The 19149-nt window shown below is 35.6% G+C and overlaps 1 protein-coding gene across 1 annotated transcript in view; it reads right to left on the bottom strand.

Moving 5' to 3' along the window:
• Positions 1 to 17062, bottom strand: part of si:dkey-225n22.4 — a 45452-nt gene extending 28390 nt beyond the window's left edge. The window contains exons 1-12 of the mRNA XM_087308994.1: positions 16806 to 17062; positions 11634 to 11767; positions 10749 to 11306; positions 8770 to 8935; positions 7640 to 7865; positions 4579 to 4752; positions 4129 to 4206; positions 2414 to 2425; positions 1344 to 1439; positions 1035 to 1088; positions 894 to 947; positions 437 to 490 (exon numbers count right to left, since the gene is read on the bottom strand). Of these exons, the coding sequence (XP_087165120.1) occupies positions 437 to 490; positions 894 to 947; positions 1035 to 1088; positions 1344 to 1439; positions 2414 to 2425; positions 4129 to 4206; positions 4579 to 4752; positions 7640 to 7865; positions 8770 to 8935; positions 10749 to 11306; positions 11634 to 11715 (1554 nt within the window). The 5' untranslated portion in view covers positions 11716 to 11767; positions 16806 to 17062. The remainder of the gene's footprint in view (positions 1 to 436; positions 491 to 893; positions 948 to 1034; positions 1089 to 1343; positions 1440 to 2413; positions 2426 to 4128; positions 4207 to 4578; positions 4753 to 7639; positions 7866 to 8769; positions 8936 to 10748; positions 11307 to 11633; positions 11768 to 16805) is intronic.
• Positions 17063 to 19149: the final 2087 nt, after the last annotated feature.

Here is a 19149-nt window from a genome sequence, read left to right as displayed (position 1 = left end):
GTCTTCTGTTATTATTCCCTCCAGAACTGTCTTGATCATCAGTCTGTGCTCCCGTCTCACACCTCCAGAAGCCACCGTGTTCACTGCGTTTGGTTTTGGTGTTCTGAGGCGCAACTCATGTATTAGAGGAGAACACACAGCACAGTGGAGAATCCCAGCAGTGCAGCACACTCCACCTCTCTCAGTGAGATCTGTGCAGGAGCAGCAGGAGCTGAGGAGGTGATGCTCTACTGTGCATTATTGACTGGAAACGCTGCTTTAATCACTAATGTTTTATACAATACTACAGTTTTGCACATCAGTCTATTTCACATGGATGGAAACACACCTACAGTGCATGAGGCTGTGCTCCTCTTGCTGTTTTGAGGGAATTTGAGAATGAGAACCCACGTTTTCCACGAATGCTCGCTTCAGGAATTAATATTATTAGACTCACTTTGAAACCCTGCAGTCCTGGATCACCTCTCGGCCCTGATAGACCCACGTCACCCTAAAAAAACAGACAAACATTTGATTGTCCTTTATGATCAGATCAGTATGATGTTTTCCTATTAGACTCAAACTGCCCAAGCATTGCATTGTCCTGGATTAGCGCTGCATTGTGATCAAAACAGTTCAGCTAAATGAAAGATTAACATGATTTCACCAGTACATTTTTAGCTGTTTTACAAGCTTATTTCTCAAGATTTAATTTCTTAAACAGTATTGTGTCTCTAAAATGTCAAGTCACTCTGGTAAACTGTAGAGTTTCAACATCAAAAGTGGACAGAGCAGAGATCAACATATAATGCAATGTTTTTACAGTGCAGAACCGGCTTAACTGATATAATGCACATGCATTTCACTTGGGATTAATCGTACAGCCATAATATGAATACATAAGAGCGTCTCACCTTCGGCCCTGGTGGACCTACATAACCTGGCTCTCCTCTCAACCCCGGGGGTCCCTTTATCCAGAACACACACACATTTCAGAGACCGCGTTCACACAGATGAGCTGCTTTACACTGTGTTTAATATATGGGTTTACTCACAGGCTTACCATCTGGGCCCGGGGGTCCTTCCCTTCCTTTCTCTCCTCGAAAACCCTGCGGAGGTCAGAATTTGGGTGTACATAAATATACATATTTAACTGACTTTAAAGGGGTAGTTCACCCAAAAGTGAAAATGATGCATGATAAACTCAGCTTTAAGGCATTCTATGTGCAAATGTTGTTCATCTTTCAGTCCAATGTTATTAGAGTTATATAAAAATCAATTAAGATGATTATTTCATGGTATATTTACTATTTTGGGGTGAACAATTCCTTTAAAAGCGATTATCAGAGGAGATGTTGACACACCCGTGCTCCTGGAGGTCCCGGGGGTCCTGGAGGTCCCGGCTGGGTTTCATCACAATCACATTCTTCTTCAAAGGTGGGCTCGCGGTCTAGAGGACACTGAAGCACAAACACACACACAGTTGGCTTGGCTATACTTAGAGATTGTGGAGAAAATTAGCTTTAACCCTTTATTCCACACAGCTACATCTCATGGATCATCTTCAGTTACGATCAACATCATCTCCATCACTAGTGACTGAAGGGAAGCAGGGAGCATGTTCAAGTTTTGTCAATGTTTTATTGTTGACGTCAATACAAAAGGTCTAAAGATTTGAATGCAGGATGATTCATTTACAGTAAATGACTCTGAGTCGACTCTTTTCTGAGAATCAATAGTTTTGAACATGTTCAGCAGGGGCGGATTTAATCAATAATCAAGGCTATTTAGGACCACAGGAAATCTGAGGACCCCAATAAATACCTAGAAGTATAAATTATACTGTGTGTAACATTGTTTTCTATCAAGTTTTGTGTCGTGAGGGTCTAACAAACTACATTTTAACATAATTATTACATCTATGTAAATGTGTCCCCCATCCCCAATCATGGAGCCGTCCAGCAGTCAAATCAGGTAAAGATTAAGTTTTACAAAGGAAATCGTTTGAATTATTTTAAGTCGTCAATTAATTTCATGGAAAGAAAACATTTAGAGATTACAATGAGAAGAAAAACACCAATATAAATGAACAGAAAATAAATAAAAGGACAAAGGGTGTATTTTAACACTGTTGTGCCCCTTGGCTGGAATAGCTTAAGGCCACCAAATCAACAAATCCACCCTAACTTTCAGATTTAAACCTCAGCTGGATGCTTTTCACTTAGAGCTGCATTACACACTGGGATGAACTTAGTATCTGATAAGAATAAATAAATGGGATTTATTAACACATGTGCTTTAAACTGATGGAGATGTTCTCTTTATTTGTAGCTGTTTCTCTATTTGCATGTGTTTTCTTCAGTTGCAGTGCATTGAGCCCTCTGGGCCACCATGCACTTAATATATGAGTGTAAGAAAAAAAGGTCAAACTTACCCGTTCATCATCCTGCAAAACCACAAGGAGAATAAGAGAGAAAGAGAGAAAGTCAGTGATGTTGTACAATCAGAGACGTCTTTAAGATTACATTAGTCTTCACCAGCCCTGAATATCTCTCCTGAGGCATTTCTTTAATAAAGAGCCTTGAACAAATCAACTCAGACATCAATCTAAACTTTAATTCAAGATAAAAGCATTTCAAACCCACATAAAGTCAGTTGTCTCATCATGTAAAAGACTGAACGCAAATGTCTTAAATCTGCACTTTAAACGTCATATCTCATTATATTAATTTGAGCTCTGTTTTTTTATTGCCAATTCAAATGCATTGCTCAAATCAACAAGTAATGGGAATTTAGTTGACTACAGTAAACAAATGAACTTTTTCTAATCTTTATAATTTTATTTTATTACTTTTTCTAAAGAGACTGCAATGGGAGAAGTTAAAAAAAATTGTTTAATACTGTTTTTAAGGTCAATATTATTAGCCCCCTTAATAGCTTAATTAATTTATCTATAAAATTATTCTTTTATTCATTTGTTTATTTATTTATTCATCAATTTATTTGTTTATCTGATTATATATATATATATATATATATATATATATATATATATATATATATATATATATATATATATATATATACACACACATATACTTATTTATTTATTTATTTGTTTGTTTATTTTTTTTCCATTGATTTATTGGTTTATTTATTTTTTATCCATAGATTTATTAGTTTATTTATCTGTTGTTTTATTAGTTTGTTTGTTTTATATTTTGATTAATTTATTTGTTCATTTGTTTATTTATCAAGTAATTTGTTTTTATTTATTATTTATTTATCCATCGATTTATTTTTTTTATTATTTGTTTATTTATCCGTTTATTTATTTGTTTGTTTATTTATTTATCCATTGATTTATTTTGTTTATTTATTTGATTATATTTTGTGTGTTTTTGTTATTATTTATGAATTATTTATTTACTAGTATCTTGCAAAATAACCACATTAGTAAAATATTGTGCACAAAAGACAAAAGAAATCAGCTACAAGTCTCTAACTTTGCCAAATTGATTATTTAATTTTTATTTAAATTAAATGTTATTTACTAGTATCTTGCAAAATAACCACATTAGTTAAATGTACTTACGTTTTTAAATAGACTGGAATAAGAGTTTAATGCAGAGTTTAATAAAGAGTTTAAAACTGTTTAATGCAGGTTTTTAAGGTCAATATTATTATACCCCTAAAAAATATTTATCAAGAATATAAATAAATATTTTATTTTTTTTAATCATTATTTATTTTATGAGTATTATTTATTTACTAGTAATCTGCTAAATAACTAATAAAATAATATGGCAAAGACAAAATAAATTAGTTATTAAAAATGTGTTGATAACATCTGCTCTCCATTAAACAACACTTAAGGAATAAACATTTCACATGAGGGCAAATAACATTTACTTTAACTATTACATTTAATACAAATATTTTATAGAGATGTGGGGTTATAACAGGTCTCACATCATTATATTATCTTTGTCTTGAGCTGCAGATCTTCTGCATTTCAGATATCTGCCTGATTTTAGAGCTCTTAATAAAAGCGCTGCTGGTCATAAATACTGCCCCCATTAAACAGCCCACAGTCTCTTTAATATAGATGAAGACGCGGCGGCGATACAGCAGTTGCTTTTCTCTTACCACAGAGTAGATTTCACATGCCGTCTCTCGCTCGCTTTGTTGTGGGTCGCAGTAAAGCCTCAGTTTCTGAATCTCCGTCTGCGGCGGTCAGCAAAATATGACCAAGGAAAAGATTCAGACTCAAAACCACACAGACATCACAGCAAACACATGCAGGATGGATTACATTTAAACACAAATAAAGCTGAACATGACTACATTTATTTAGTTTGATTAAATTCAGTCTATAAAAATAGTTTACAAACATGTACTCCTACACTACCTGACTACAGTCTTGTGCTGGATCTGTCGTAAGAACATCTAATACTAACAGGTCTTCTAGTTGATGATGTGTAAAAGTGTCAGACCACAAGACTACTGTCAGGCACTGTACACACACTCATACACAGACTGAAAGCATCAAGGATCTGTTATCTGCAATTATGCAGCAGGAAGCTCAGTGTGACTCACAGGAACTGAAGCATCAGATCCAGAGCGTTTGGAGATCTGTGTTTTCCCATTGATGAATATGGGCACGACTGGATCCAGAGGCTCATCCTGGATCTCCTGGTCATCCAGGTAACAGATCACCTGTCTGGGCTTCACCAAAACCTTCAGCTGGTGCCAGCTGCCGTCAAACACAGCCTAGAGTACAGTGAACACAGTGATACTTCACATCTCACAACACATCTCACAATACAGTTCATCAAAAACACATCCAGAAAAATCACTCCAAGGGCCTTTATTTAATAAGTAAAGGAGAATGTACATCCAGACGGTAGTATTACAGTCTATCAGCAGCTGCTATTATTTCTATTTACAGATCTTTTGAATCAGTGAATCATTCAGTGACTCTGAATAGATCATTTGAATGAGTGAATCATTTAATGGAGACTCACTCTGAATGGATCGTTTGAATCAGTGAATCGTTTACTGGAGACTCACTCTGAATGGATCATTTGAATCAGTGATTCATTTACTGGAGACTCTTATATTGTCTAAAAATGTCCAGGTTTAGTAATTGCCATAAATCATGTATTTTGCTTGTGGACTCAACAACCATAACACTAAATCATTTTTTTAACTTCAGTAAATCTTTTTTTTTTAACCTTAGATCAAGGTATAATCTTGCTTTGGACCAACCTAAAAATACAATCATTTGTTTCAGCTAAAGTTCTAAATTATCCTCAAATTAGAGTTTTGAGTTGGTGGAAAATGATTAATATTCAATACATTTGTCATTTTCAACCAGGTCAAAACTCTAATTTGATGGTAATTTCTAAATTTAGCTGTAACATTATAATATTCTTCTTCAGGTTTGTCTAAAGCAAGATTATACTCTGATCTAAGGTTAAAAAAAGATTGTGGCATGTTTGTGTGCATTAAAGAGAACACATGCAAAATACATGCACTAAATCTGGACTTTTCTAATGGATTTTTTCACTAAATCTAAACACTTAAAAAAATTAAATACACTGACCCAAAGGTGTGTTGTTTTTATAGATAATTTAAGACCTAACCTTAATCTAAAATCAGAAACCATCCTTATTTTCACCTACCCCAAAATAAAAACATACGCTGAATGAAAGAAACTGTAGTTCACGTTAGATAAGCATCTAAAGTATTGATAAACACTTGTTAGAAGTGAAGAAAACATATTTGTCATACTTGTTCAGTGTCATCTACTGATCTGTGTAAATGTGTGCACTAGAGTCCTGTTCTGTGTTTTTCATTTCAAACCAACGTCACAAGTCACACAATTTTCCAAAATAAGTGTCTGCATATGAATGAGAGGCTGTGATGGAGGAGAAACACTCCTGGCGAGACTCCATTATTCAAGAAACATCACAGACACACTCTCAGCCGAAGAAGACGTGGAACAGGTACAAGACAGGATAATTGCTGGAACATGAAAACACTTCTGAGAATTGACTTTATTTAAGTGGATTTAGAGGAAAAAAAGCACCAAAATTGGATTGAGAAGAGGAAAGTGCTGAAACACCTACACACATACACAAACAAGTCACGCTTTTAACAGGAAGTGTGTCATAACACAGACTATTCCTGTGTGTGGGGCGGAGGTGTGTGTGTAAAAACCAATGATTAATGACTTTCAATGCTGGAACAGAAATCAGGCACTGAGTAAAAGGACAGACACACTAATAAAGTATTACTATAGTAAATATAAAAGAGCTTCTTATCAGTATTAATAGAGTCAAAATAATAGATAATTAATTTACAGTATTTAATAAAAGTAAATATTGATGAATGTTTATTTTTCAAGAAAGTTGAATAAAACTTGTATTATTCCATAATAAACACACTTATAATTCAGGATAATTCAGGTGAAAACATGTAAAAGCTCATTCAGATCCGTTTGTAAAATAGGATCATTTAATTTAGTGAATATTGTATTGGACACTCACTCTGAATAAATATTTTAAATTAATGAATCATTTAGTAGAGACTCACTGTAAATTGATGATTTGAATCAGTGAATTATTTACAGGAAACTCATTAAATAAATGATTTGAATCAGCGAATCATTTACTGGAGTCTCAATGTAAACAGTTTAACTGAATCAGTGAATCTTTTACGGGACACTCACTCTGAACAGATCCATTGAACTGGTGAATAATTTATTAGAAACTCTCACTGAACAGATCAATCAAATCAGTGAATCTTTTACAGAAGACTCACTCTAAATGCATCATTTAAATCAGTGAATCTTTTACTGGATACTTTGAATGGATCATATAAATCAATGAATCATTTACATGAGACTAGCTGTAAATTGATCATTTGTATTAGTGAATCATTTACTGCAGACCTACTGGAGAGTGACTTGTTTACTAGATATTTCATCTGAACAAATCAATTGAATCTGTGAATTGTTTGAATCATTTAATGGAGACTTGCCAAGAATAGATCATTTTAATCAGTGAATCATTTACAGGAGACTCACTCTGAACAGATCATTTGAATCAGTGAATCATTTAGTGGAGAATCACTGTAAATGGATCATTTGTATTAGTGAATCATTTACTAGAGACTTACTGGAGAGTGAATTGTTTACTAGATATTTCATCTGAACAAATCATTTGAATCAGTGAATAATTTACTGGAGACGCACTGTAAATGAATCATTTGAATCAGTGAATAATTTGCAGAAGACTAACTCTGACAGATCATTTGAATTTGTGAACGATTTAGTGGAGACTCGCTGTAAGTGAATTATTTGAATCAGTGAATCATTTACTGGAGACTCACTGTACATGGATCATCTGATGGTGGATGATTTGAATGAGTGAACTATTTCCTAGAGATTCGCTCCAAACAGATCGTTTGAATCAAATGTAAAAAGTAAACAAAGGAAAGTTTTGCAATGTGGTGAAGTAAAAGCAACAAATGTAAACAGTCAGATAAAGTTCACATCCTCAGATCTGTTCTTCAGTTCAGTAGTGAAGTAAAGAGTCCACACTGCTGCCTCAGACGCAGCTCTACAGAATAACACTCAGGTAGATTCGCTCACCTCAATGCCTGGCGCATCAAAAACGACGGTCTGCTCCTGATTAAAGGTGTTAGTGGTGGTGAAGCTGATGTATTTCTGCAGTCCGCTAAACGTGACCGCCGCCTGGATCTGCCCATCTTTAGACTTCACCCTCCACAGGTCAAAACTCTCCGTACCCGAAGAGCCTTTCAGACGAAGTGTCGACACAAACACATACGACGGAGGAAGACCTTCCGGAAAAATGTCCCTGAAAAACAATTAACACATCAGCCAGAACACACACATTGATCAGAACACACACCCTGAGGAAACCCAAGCCAACACGGGGAGAACATGCAAACTCCACACAGAAAAAGCAACTGACCCAGTCGAGACTCAAACCAGAGACCTTCCTGCTGTGAGGCAACAGTGCTGAGCACTGAGCCACCGTGCCACCTGAAGGATTATATAAGTAGATTATGCAGTATTTACAGTTATAGTGTTCTCATCACTACAGCTGAGACACTGTGTTGCCCGTATATATATATATATATATATATATATATATATATATATATATATATATATGCCAATAATCAATCACCAATAATTACACTAAACAACAGAGCTGGACAGATGATGATAAATATGTTGTATGTAATATTTAGGTTTTCCATATTTAGTTATTTTTCTGTTTATTTATGCTTTTGAATTGCATTATGGGACAAAAAACAGGAAATAAACTGGAATATTTTATATGTACACACAGTTGAAGTCAGAATTATTTGCCCTCCTGTTTAACTTTAATTATTTAACATTTTCCCCTAATTTGTGTTTAACCCTCAATCGCATTATCTATATCTATTTATATATATATATATATATATATATATATATATATATATATATATATATATATATATAGACAGCTGCAAATTTGATATGATATATTGATACTTGATTGTTTCAAGCATGTCAATAAAAACATTGTCAAAAACCATATTTACATATTTTCTGTGAAATGTACAGTATCACTGACAGAATCTACACACAGTAACATTATGACTGCAACTGTGCTGTAGTTTTCCAAAACAACTGTACTCATTCCTGTACAGTGCAGTCATATGTACATTTTACAGCAGTTATTTACAGTGTACATAATAAACCCTGACCTTGTGTTTTCAGTGATGTCGGTGGTCTTGTCCAGCAGATACGCCCCCTCTGACACCAGTGAGCCCTGGATCTTCTTGGCTTTCTGATGGATCTTCATGCCCAGAATCAGTTCGAAACCTTTCTCGTCCCGGGACGCCACAGGGATGCGTGTCGGACACACCGATTCTGCAGGACACATTTAACACACTCATTAAAGACGCAGTAACACACACACTCTCTGCAGTACATATTTAACACGCTCATTTCACAACACACACACACACACACACACTCTGCATAACACGTTTCACAGGTTCATCATTTCAGATGCTTTCCCACACACAGATTCTGCAGGGTTGCATCATGCACTTCCCAACCAGCTTTTTAATTCTGCTCCACATTTCATTTCAATCAATAAGAGATCTGACAGCACTAAATATGACGATCGTGCACAATCCAGCAGCGAGTAAAAGCATACAAACTCAACTGTGTAAAATGAATCTTTTCTTTCTTTTTTAATCTAGTTTATTTTATTGTTTTTTTATCTTTAAATGTTCAAAATGTATAAATATGTTATAATATGTTAATATTAATAAATTAAATAATATTTATAGATTATACAACAAATAATATTATAAAATATTTATATAATAATAATAATAAAAATATGTATATGATGAAATAATAAATGATATAATAAAATAGTTATATAGTAATAAATAAGATTTATGATTAAATCATGTATTATATTATAAATATTTAGTAGTAATAATAACAATAATAACAATAAAGTAATATTTATATGATTAAATAATAAATTATAATAGAAAATATGTATATAATATTATTAAATCAAAAATATTTATGATTAAACCATAAATGATATTGTAAAAATATAAATATAACCATTTTAAATAAAATAATTATTATATGATCAAATAATAAATTGTAATAGAAAATATAACAACAATAATAATAATAATAATGATAATAATAATGAATAGTAAGATTTATATAATAATAAACAAAATAATATTATATAAATATTATTAATATTACATTAAACCTTGGTTGAAAATGACTTGTTATGAAGTGTTATATTGTGTTTTGCAGTACGCGGATGCTAAATGTTTTACAAGCTCAGTTGTTCCTGCTGCATGTGCGCTGCGTTGTTTTTCATGCTGAGAAAGTGATAACAGTGTGTTTAAAGATGTGTATAGTGTTTCAGGTGATTGATGCGATGTCTGAATGATTGTTTGAGGCCTGTTACACTGCACATTATTTAGAAAATAAAGAGGTTTTAGAAGTTTAGGTATTGATTTTTCTCTTGAATGTTTAGTTCAGCTTACTTGGCAATTGTAAAGCTATCGATTTCCTAATATTTACCTAGTAATGTGAATACTAATAAAAGTTAACAACACAACTAATCATTTTAAACGGCACTGAAGTTTGCTGTATTAGGAACTTGTGTATATATACAAAATGCTCATATAGATTGATACACAAGTTAGATATTTAAAGGCTATCGGTGTCCTCAATTTTTCTAATTATTACATTTTAAAGTGCAGAAACACACAGAATCACACTTCAGCACTTATTTTCCCCCAGTGATCTCACCACCGGCACATTATTTAGCTTGTTTTAATGAAAAACTCACTTGATTTTGACTCCTTATTTCTGAAAACAGGACTATACTTTGTGCTTGTCTAAAAAAGGCTTCCTGATTTAAGAGTTTTTAGATAATTGAACAAGAAACAAGGCTCAAACTCAAAGTAAGCAAAGCATGTTTTGCACTGTAGCCTAATCTGAGTAGGATGAAGTGTGTGTGTTCAGCGAGCTCCTCCCTGCGTGTGGTTTCTCCATCACTGGGCATGAATGGACTGTGGTATTTTACTGGTTATTCACAGCTCTTTTATGACTCTGATAAAGCCGCAAGCCCAATAAAACCACCCAAAACTAGTCTTAATGTGGTCCACATTCACACGCAGGCAGATCTCACCCTCGCACAGCTTCTGCTCCATGGCATCACGGATCCGCTCGATGTTGGTGTAATCTTCAGCGTAAAGCACGTAATCTCCCGCCGGCGTGTTGGCGATGGTCACCAGTTCAGAATTGGTGATCTCTGAGCCCACGCCCACCGCGAACACTGTAATCCCCTGTGTTCTGGCATCCAGACTCGCATCTGTAACGTCATCCTGCGACTTTCCATCCGTCACCACCACAGCGATGCGGTTCTTCACATCGTTTCTGCGTGAAGATGGGAAAACGTGGTCCACGGCGAACTTTATAGCGCGTCCGGTTTGCGTGTTTCCTCCTAAATAGCTGATCTTCTCGATGGCTCCTATCAGCTGTTGGGTTGTTTTGTGTTGACCCAAGGGGATCTCCAGTCTGGGGGTGTCGCTGTATTGAACGACGCCCACTTGAGAATAGTGCGAGCTGACATCGAAACCGCTGGTGACGTTGATTAGCCAGCGTTTGGCAGTTTCGAAGTCCACGTCGCCGACGCTCCAGGAGCCGTCCATGATGTAGACCAGATCATTAACTGCAGTGCTGCAGCCTGTAGAGTCAACACAAGACATGATGGAGAGCACTCAGACATCTGACATTCATTCATGTCTCTTATCTATCAGGGGTTGCCACAGTGGAATGAACCGCCAACTATTCCAGCATATGTTTTAGGCAGCGAGTGTCCTTCTAACACTGGGAAACACCCATACACACACACACTCATACACTACAGCCAATTCCCCTATAGCGCATGTGTTTGGACTGTGGGGGAAACCGGAGCACCCGGAGGAAACCCACACCAACACGGGGAGAACATGCAAACTCCACACAGAAACACAGTGCTAACCACTGAGCCATTATCAGAATCTGACCATACCTGCTCGAACATCATCGTCCTTGGCAGCGTGTGAAAACACCAGGATAATCAGTGCTGGGACACACTTCCAAACCCACGACATTCCCAACTGAAGATCCAGCCGTTCACATTCAACACCAATCCTCAGAGCCCTGCTGAAGCAGAACATTAACATGAGTTAGTCTCATTAGTTAGTGCATTTTGCAGAAGTGATAATGAAATAAGCCAAATTATTTAGAGCATATTTATACTCTTCACCTCTGAAACCAGGGGAGAATATAATATTATGTGGAAGATAAGTACTGTATATGTAAAAGCAGCATAAGCCAAATATACTAAAACATAATTAAGTGCAATATTAAGTGTATTTAAAAGCTATATACTTTATATATTTCAGTTTAAAAGAATCATAATAATAGTAGACTTAAATGAAAGGTCATTTTCATGAAGCCAGCTCATATTTACATCACACAGTGTTGTGATTTGACCCAAATGTTTTCATTCCTGTATAAAGTGTAAGCTCATCCATCAGCCGGACGCACCCTAAATCACATGCATACATTCATATAAACAAAACAACATGTCAGGCTATTTTGCCAGCGTCTGATTGGCCAGCAGGCTCTCTATAACTACACAGACTACGACAATTCCCTTTTATTCAAGCATATAAAAGTGTGCTTGGTAAGAGTGTGCCGCTTCGCTGGGTACCAAACCACATGCGGTCTTATTTTCTGGCTGTGCTTCAGTGATGTCTACATGCTCTCATTTAGCATTAAAAGCAGGCCAGCAGACCACAGGCTGAAGCCCGAGGAAAATAACAGCGTAAGCGAAAACGCTGCCGAACACAACATGGAAATAAACATGGCATGTGGCCGCGGAATACGAGAAAATGCCCACTATTACAAGCTAACATGTACTCGTGCTGGATTTAGAAATCACCAATCAGTGGCTATAAATGGCAGGAGTCCTTTTAACACTCCGCAGCGTACGTCAACACTGTACAAACACATTCATTATAACTGCATGCTGGGATATGTGACTATGGGCCGCGAAACCAGTCATAAATGTCAAAAATCATAAATACATTTACACATCATCCTAAAGCTGAATATATAAGATTTTCATCAACATATCCACACATTAAAAAATACTATACAGTATTTCCTATAAATGACAAATGTTGGTGAACTATAGTTAAGCACTTGATTTGATCTGCTGTGGTGATGCTACAGTTGCTATGGTAACACAGCAACTATAGTAATTGATCTGTTTGGATGATTCTACAGTTGCTATGGTAACACAATGACTACAGTAATATAAACAAATGACCATTACTATAGGGTGTATTATACTACAATACAGACTTTACTGTAGTAAAATCTAAAGCATACTACAGTATTTATTAAAATTTTTCAATTCACTATAGTTACTGTATTACTACAGTACACAGAGTAGCAGATACTATAATATATAAAGTACAATACATCTTACAGTTAAAAATATTATACTGTTTTACTACAAATGACTGTAGTAACGCTTTTTGTAACTTACATTTTTTAAGTAACTTGTCCAACACCATTTACATAATATTTTCCAGCAATATTAGAAAATCTAGAATCTGAAGATTAAATAAAATCGGTGTAGTGTTGAGAAAACTGCCTTTAAAATGGTCTAAATTAAGTTAGAAATTTGAATTTACAGAATGAAATTGTTAAAATGTCATAATGGAAGTTGATATTTACTTAATATTCTGTTGATTTTTTTAAATAAAAGAAAAAATGTAGAATTTTGGCAAATACAATGTATTTCTGGATATTGATTAAAAGTGGCATGAAATTAAAATAAAGTGTTTTAGTTGTTAGTATCAGTTTGTCAGGGATGTAAATCAGGGATGCTCAACCTTTTTCTTATTAAGAGCCAAAAACTAAACATCATTGAGACCCGTGGACTGAAGGTAAATATACCAAACATCATTACACTAAAGTTGCCACAGGTAATTTCCTAAATCATTTCATAATATTCATAAATAAAAAGAAAACATTACTTTAAATCGTAGTAACTAATGCAACATAACGTTTTAAATTATTGCAATAAAATTCACAGTGGAGTTCAGTGCTGAATAAGCAGAATCTGCCTTTGACTTGATTTGCTCACCAATGTCTCTGCAGTTTCAGGTGACATTTAAACTAAATCTGATTAATTTACACCATTTAATTAAGACATTTAATTTGAGTAGATTTTAACAATAAAACAAACAAACAAAGGGCTATATTAAATCATTCTGCATCATTCTCTCTCTCTTCTCAGATGGGATGGTGGGCCAAATCAAAGGTTACCATGGGCCAACAATGGTCAGCAGTATCTCTGCTCTAGTGTCTCCAAAACAGAGACAAAATTGAGATTTAGCAGATATAAACCCGACAGAAACATCTAAACTCTGCTCTTCCTACTAAATGCAATTTAATTTCACGTCTCCTCATACTTCAGTTTCTCATCTAATCTTCCGACCAATCAAATGCTCTCTAGTGTCTGACATGCCCCGCCCCCTCTTCTCATTGCCTGTTATTTGATTCGCTTGAGCTCATCCACTCTCACTGGCAGAGCTGTGAGAAAAACAAAAACACACTATTGGCTGTTTTATTAAAAGGGGAGGAGCTACTCTGTGCCCCACCCTCTCTCCATGTTTCAGTTCAGAATACGTCAAACATCCAATAAAAACTGCACATTTCAAAGCACTTTATGGCAGATTTAAATATAAATATCCCCATGCAGGATGAGACTCGCATATAAACACAGCCATTCCTTCAAAGCGCGTCACGCAGAGCGTCCGTCCTCTTTACAAGGGTAATTTTGAGGTAAAGCAAGCTCGACCAGAGACACAAACAGAACACAAGGACGCATCCGCCGTCCCATAAACCCAGAATAAACAGCAGACGATTGTCTACGCATGGGAATGTGTGGTTATCCATGAAGATAATCATTGAACACAGTGAAGAACATGACGGCCACACAGCTCTGTGTAACAGCATGTGTGAGGAATGCTCAAGCTAACCCAAACACCTGCTTCAGTGGGCATTTTAGAGGACGGAGGATTAAAGACGTGTGTGTGTGTGTGTGTGTGTGTGTGTGTGTGTGTGTGTGTGTGTGTGTGTGTGTGTGTGTGCATGTGCATCCTGGCATGTTTGTGTTTGTGTGTCTACTTGTGTATGCATGTGTTTGTGTACTTGTGGGTGTGTGTGTGCATGCATGTGTGCACTTTTGCATGTTTATGTGTGTGCACTTATGTGTGCGTCTGTGTCTGTGTTGTTCGTTCGTGCGTGTGTGTGTTTGTGTGTATATGCGTGCATGCCTGTGCATGTGTATGGGTGCATGTGTATCTCCTTGTGCATGCATGTGTGTGCATGTTTGTGTGTATGCATGTGTCTGTGTACTTGTGTGTCCGTGCATATGTGTTTCTGTGTGTGTATAGTACTTGTGCATGCATGTGTGTGTGTGTGTGTGTGTGTGTGTGTGTGTGTGTGCATGCGTGTCTGTGTACTTTTGTCTGCACTTGTACATGCATGTGTGTGTGTGTGTGTGTGTGTGTGTGTGTGTGTGTATGCGGTCTTGTGCATGTATGCGTGTGTGTCCCACATGAGGAGTAACATCAGAGCTCAAACAACACTTCAGTCAAACCCAACACACACACACACACACTTTGAGTTGTGAAGAGCAGCTCAATCCTCCTCACACAGTAATAGATCATATCAATAATACGCGACTGACGTCCGTCTGTCCGTCTGCTGGGGATTGTGTGTCTGTGACCCGGCTGAATCTCAACGCTCTGTTCTCCTCTGCTGAGCGTGACCAGACATTTTCAGGACACAACAAACACACACACACACACACACACACACACACACACCGCCTGACCACGAACTGACCTACCCTGGAGATTACTGCTAATAGAGGAGCTCTGAACAGCACACAGATGAATGAACAGATCAGAAGAGAAGCTTTGACATATTACCCTGTCTACACCTAGCAGAACGTGTCATGATCAATCGTCTGCTGTATTTAGCAGTGAATCTTGCTCGTGTTAATGCTGCGCTATTAATAAAATGAAAGTATTAACAATGCATTGGTTTTGCGCTAAAATCTGGTAATGTTGTGTTGTTTTTGCAGCGTGTCATGAGCACTAAACAGTATGTGTGTATATTTCCTGCAAATAAATAGCACACACATACACACACACACACACACACACACACACACACACACACACACACACACACACTACAGGTTTTGATCAGCTATAAAAATCACTGCATAAAGTAATTTCTGACATGCAAATGAGCAACACACTGCAGCGCTGCATGAAGGAAAGTTCCAGCTGCGCAGAGGCATGTATGTAGACCTGTACATGTACATTCAGAACCAGGTTTCAGGTGTTTTTACTGGACATCAACAAGAGCAGGAGCTGAACTGAGCTGTGTTGAACAGCAGACGGATGCTCTGCAGTGTTGTTTACTGCAGCTTTGACCAAACATCTGCTCTGACTCTGCGCTTCATTACTGATACATTTTTAATTGCGTCATAAAAAGTAGTAAGGTTTTATTACAATGTAATATCATAGTTTTTATTATAACATAATATAATAATTAATTTATTAAGCAACTATATTATACACAACTTTACATTTAAACTTTATAATGTAATCAAATATGTAATATAATAAAACAATACAATACAATAATGCATTTATTATATATTTTAATAATAATAATAATAATAATAATAATGCATGAAACAGAAGACGGCTATAATGACAGTCTATTTGTGCCATTTTCCTAAATATTTAAACAAATTATATATGTTAATAAGTTTAACTTTAAATATACATAAATAACAAGCATAACTTTTCATGAGTTAACATTAGAGAATATGAGATGACAAAAACACAATATAGTCAAAACATAACTATTACTTTAATATTACTTTAGACTCATGCAGTCACAAAAGCATCTGTTTAAATTAATATCAATAATATATATTTTTTTAAAACATATTATTTTACACATTTTTTACATTCGTTTCTGGGGGTGTTTTACTTTCTTTTCTTAAATTGAGCATTTTTCATGTGTCAAATTATTGATCAGTTTTAACCCACACACAAATATAAATAATGTAATATGAATCAATATAAGCTCTTACCTGCTCCTTTAAAAAAGCCTCCAGGAAAATGAAAGTCTTGAGCTGGAGATGAAGATGAAGATGAAGCATTACATCACTGTCTCCACCGGAGGAGCCATAGTTCCGGTCACTCAGCGCTCCTTATACGTGAACAGCCGATGACATCACAGGGACACGCCCCTCAGAGCCGCCTCAGGTATAAAGTGTGAGCCAGCAGCAGCAGCGCTTCAGTCAGTCAGGAGGATTCCTCTGCAGTGTTGATGATGAAGATGATGATGCTGTGTGCAGAAGACCAAATGCAGGATTTATTTATTTGTCTACATTGTAGTTGAATAGCAAAATATAGTCTACTATTATAAATGTTTCTTTTATTAGTTGCATTATTATTATTTTTTTCTTAAATGGCACATATTGAAATCTGATTGGCTATATTGGCAATATATGCAAATCACAAACAGATTAAGACAAAACTAATCGCCCTCCTGTGGAACTTTGATTTAATTTCTAATATTTCCTATGTGGCGATTATTAAAGCAAGAACATTTTCCACTCTATTTCCTATTCATTTTTTCTCCTGGAGATTTTTCATCTTATTTGTTCAATTTGGCTGGAATAATATCTATTTATAAATATACAGAGCTCATCATACATGATTACATCCCGTTGTACACATCCTTTTTAAATACAGTTATAATTTGATTAAAATATTTGTATTATTACAGTTATATCCATTAAATTATTGAATTAATTATAATAATGTTTGCAAAAAATAGAAATGACAAAATTTCCAAAAATTTTTATATTTTTTATGTTTCTATAGATTTTTTCCATTTATAAAAATTGTATTTAATACCCCAATATGGCTGTTTTTTTCCAGCATTCTTCAAGGTATCTCCATTTGTGTTCAACAGAAGAAGGAAACTCAAGCAGGTCTGAAACTAGTTTAAATCTATTACTCAAGTTCAGAGATTGCACCTGTCCCTTTAAGAGGAGTGTGTTGAAGAGTTGATTATGCGTGCGCACATTTCAGTCAGCTGACTCTCATTAAACTCTTCAATTAATGCTTTAAAGATCAGTGTGTTCATCTGAAGATGAGCAGCAGTGCAGATCTTCATCCTGGACCGCGCGCGCACGCACGCACGCACGCACGCACGCGCACGCGCGCACACACACACACACACACACACACACACACACACACACACACACACACAACTCAGAGCAGCACTGACCCCTGCAGTCCACTCCAGCATCTACAGCTGTGTTTATCACCATCACACACACACACACACACACACGCACACACACACACACACACACACACAAACACACACACACACACACACACACACAGAGCAAATGAATATTAATGCAGTGCAGATTCATTAACGATGGTTTAATGATCTCTTGATCATCAGGCAGAGCATCCCTCACTGTTCATCTCATTCATCATCTCTGTCAGAGATTCAGGGCTGAACACTTGAAGTCCTTCATCATCTCCAGCATGAAGAGTCGACTCTCTGATGCGGGATTTCACACGTCGATTCATCGGATAAAATTTTAACGTGAAATATTAGTTAAGATGAGATAATATATGACATATATGTGACCTAATATAATCTACAGAACTAGTAATAATGCGAGAAACTTGCGCCTTTCAAACTTTGTGAATCATTTGACTGAATCAGTGATTTGGTAAACAGAGTCACGTGATTTTACTAAACGAAGCTTTGATTCATTTGAACTTCTTTGATGTGTCTGGAGCTGAATACTATATATAATTTATACTATATAAGTATACTATATATCATTTATATATATAACAGCACAACTCGTTTCATTGCTTACAAAAAATGTCAATAAAGCAAAATAAAAATCAGAGTGGAAATACTGCGCATTCAGTTGGAATAGAATAACTTCATAATATAGTATAATATAGTATAATATAATATAATATAATATAATATAATATAATATAATACATTTCATTGTCTGTTTGCTGACATGTGCTGGAAACAAACATAATTGTCTGCAAGGTGCTGGAATGTTTAGCAAACTAACTAACTAAATAAACTAAATAAATAAATGAATAATAAAGTGGTTGAAGAGTGTGATGAATAACTGTGTCCTCTAGATGGCGGCAGAACCCCTTCAAATAAACTCATGAAGACTGCAATGCTTTCAACAGTGTTGATATAATGAATAATAGAGAATTACAAAGCACTTATATTGACTAATATCACCACACATAATATGTTGTCCTGCATTCTTGACTGTAGTTGCACCAATGTTTTTAGTTATTAGCCAATTTTGTATTCATTTAAAGCTATCATCACTGTGGCAATGATGTGAAAAACACTGATAC

This window comes from Danio rerio, chromosome 24 (genome assembly GCF_052040795.2).
Source record: "Danio rerio strain M-AB ecotype USA chromosome 24, GRCz13ab, whole genome shotgun sequence".
Taxonomy (NCBI): domain Eukaryota; kingdom Metazoa; phylum Chordata; class Actinopteri; order Cypriniformes; family Danionidae; genus Danio; species Danio rerio.
The sequence above is the reverse complement of the archived record's forward strand: the minus strand, read 5'-3'. Positions and strand labels throughout refer to the sequence as shown.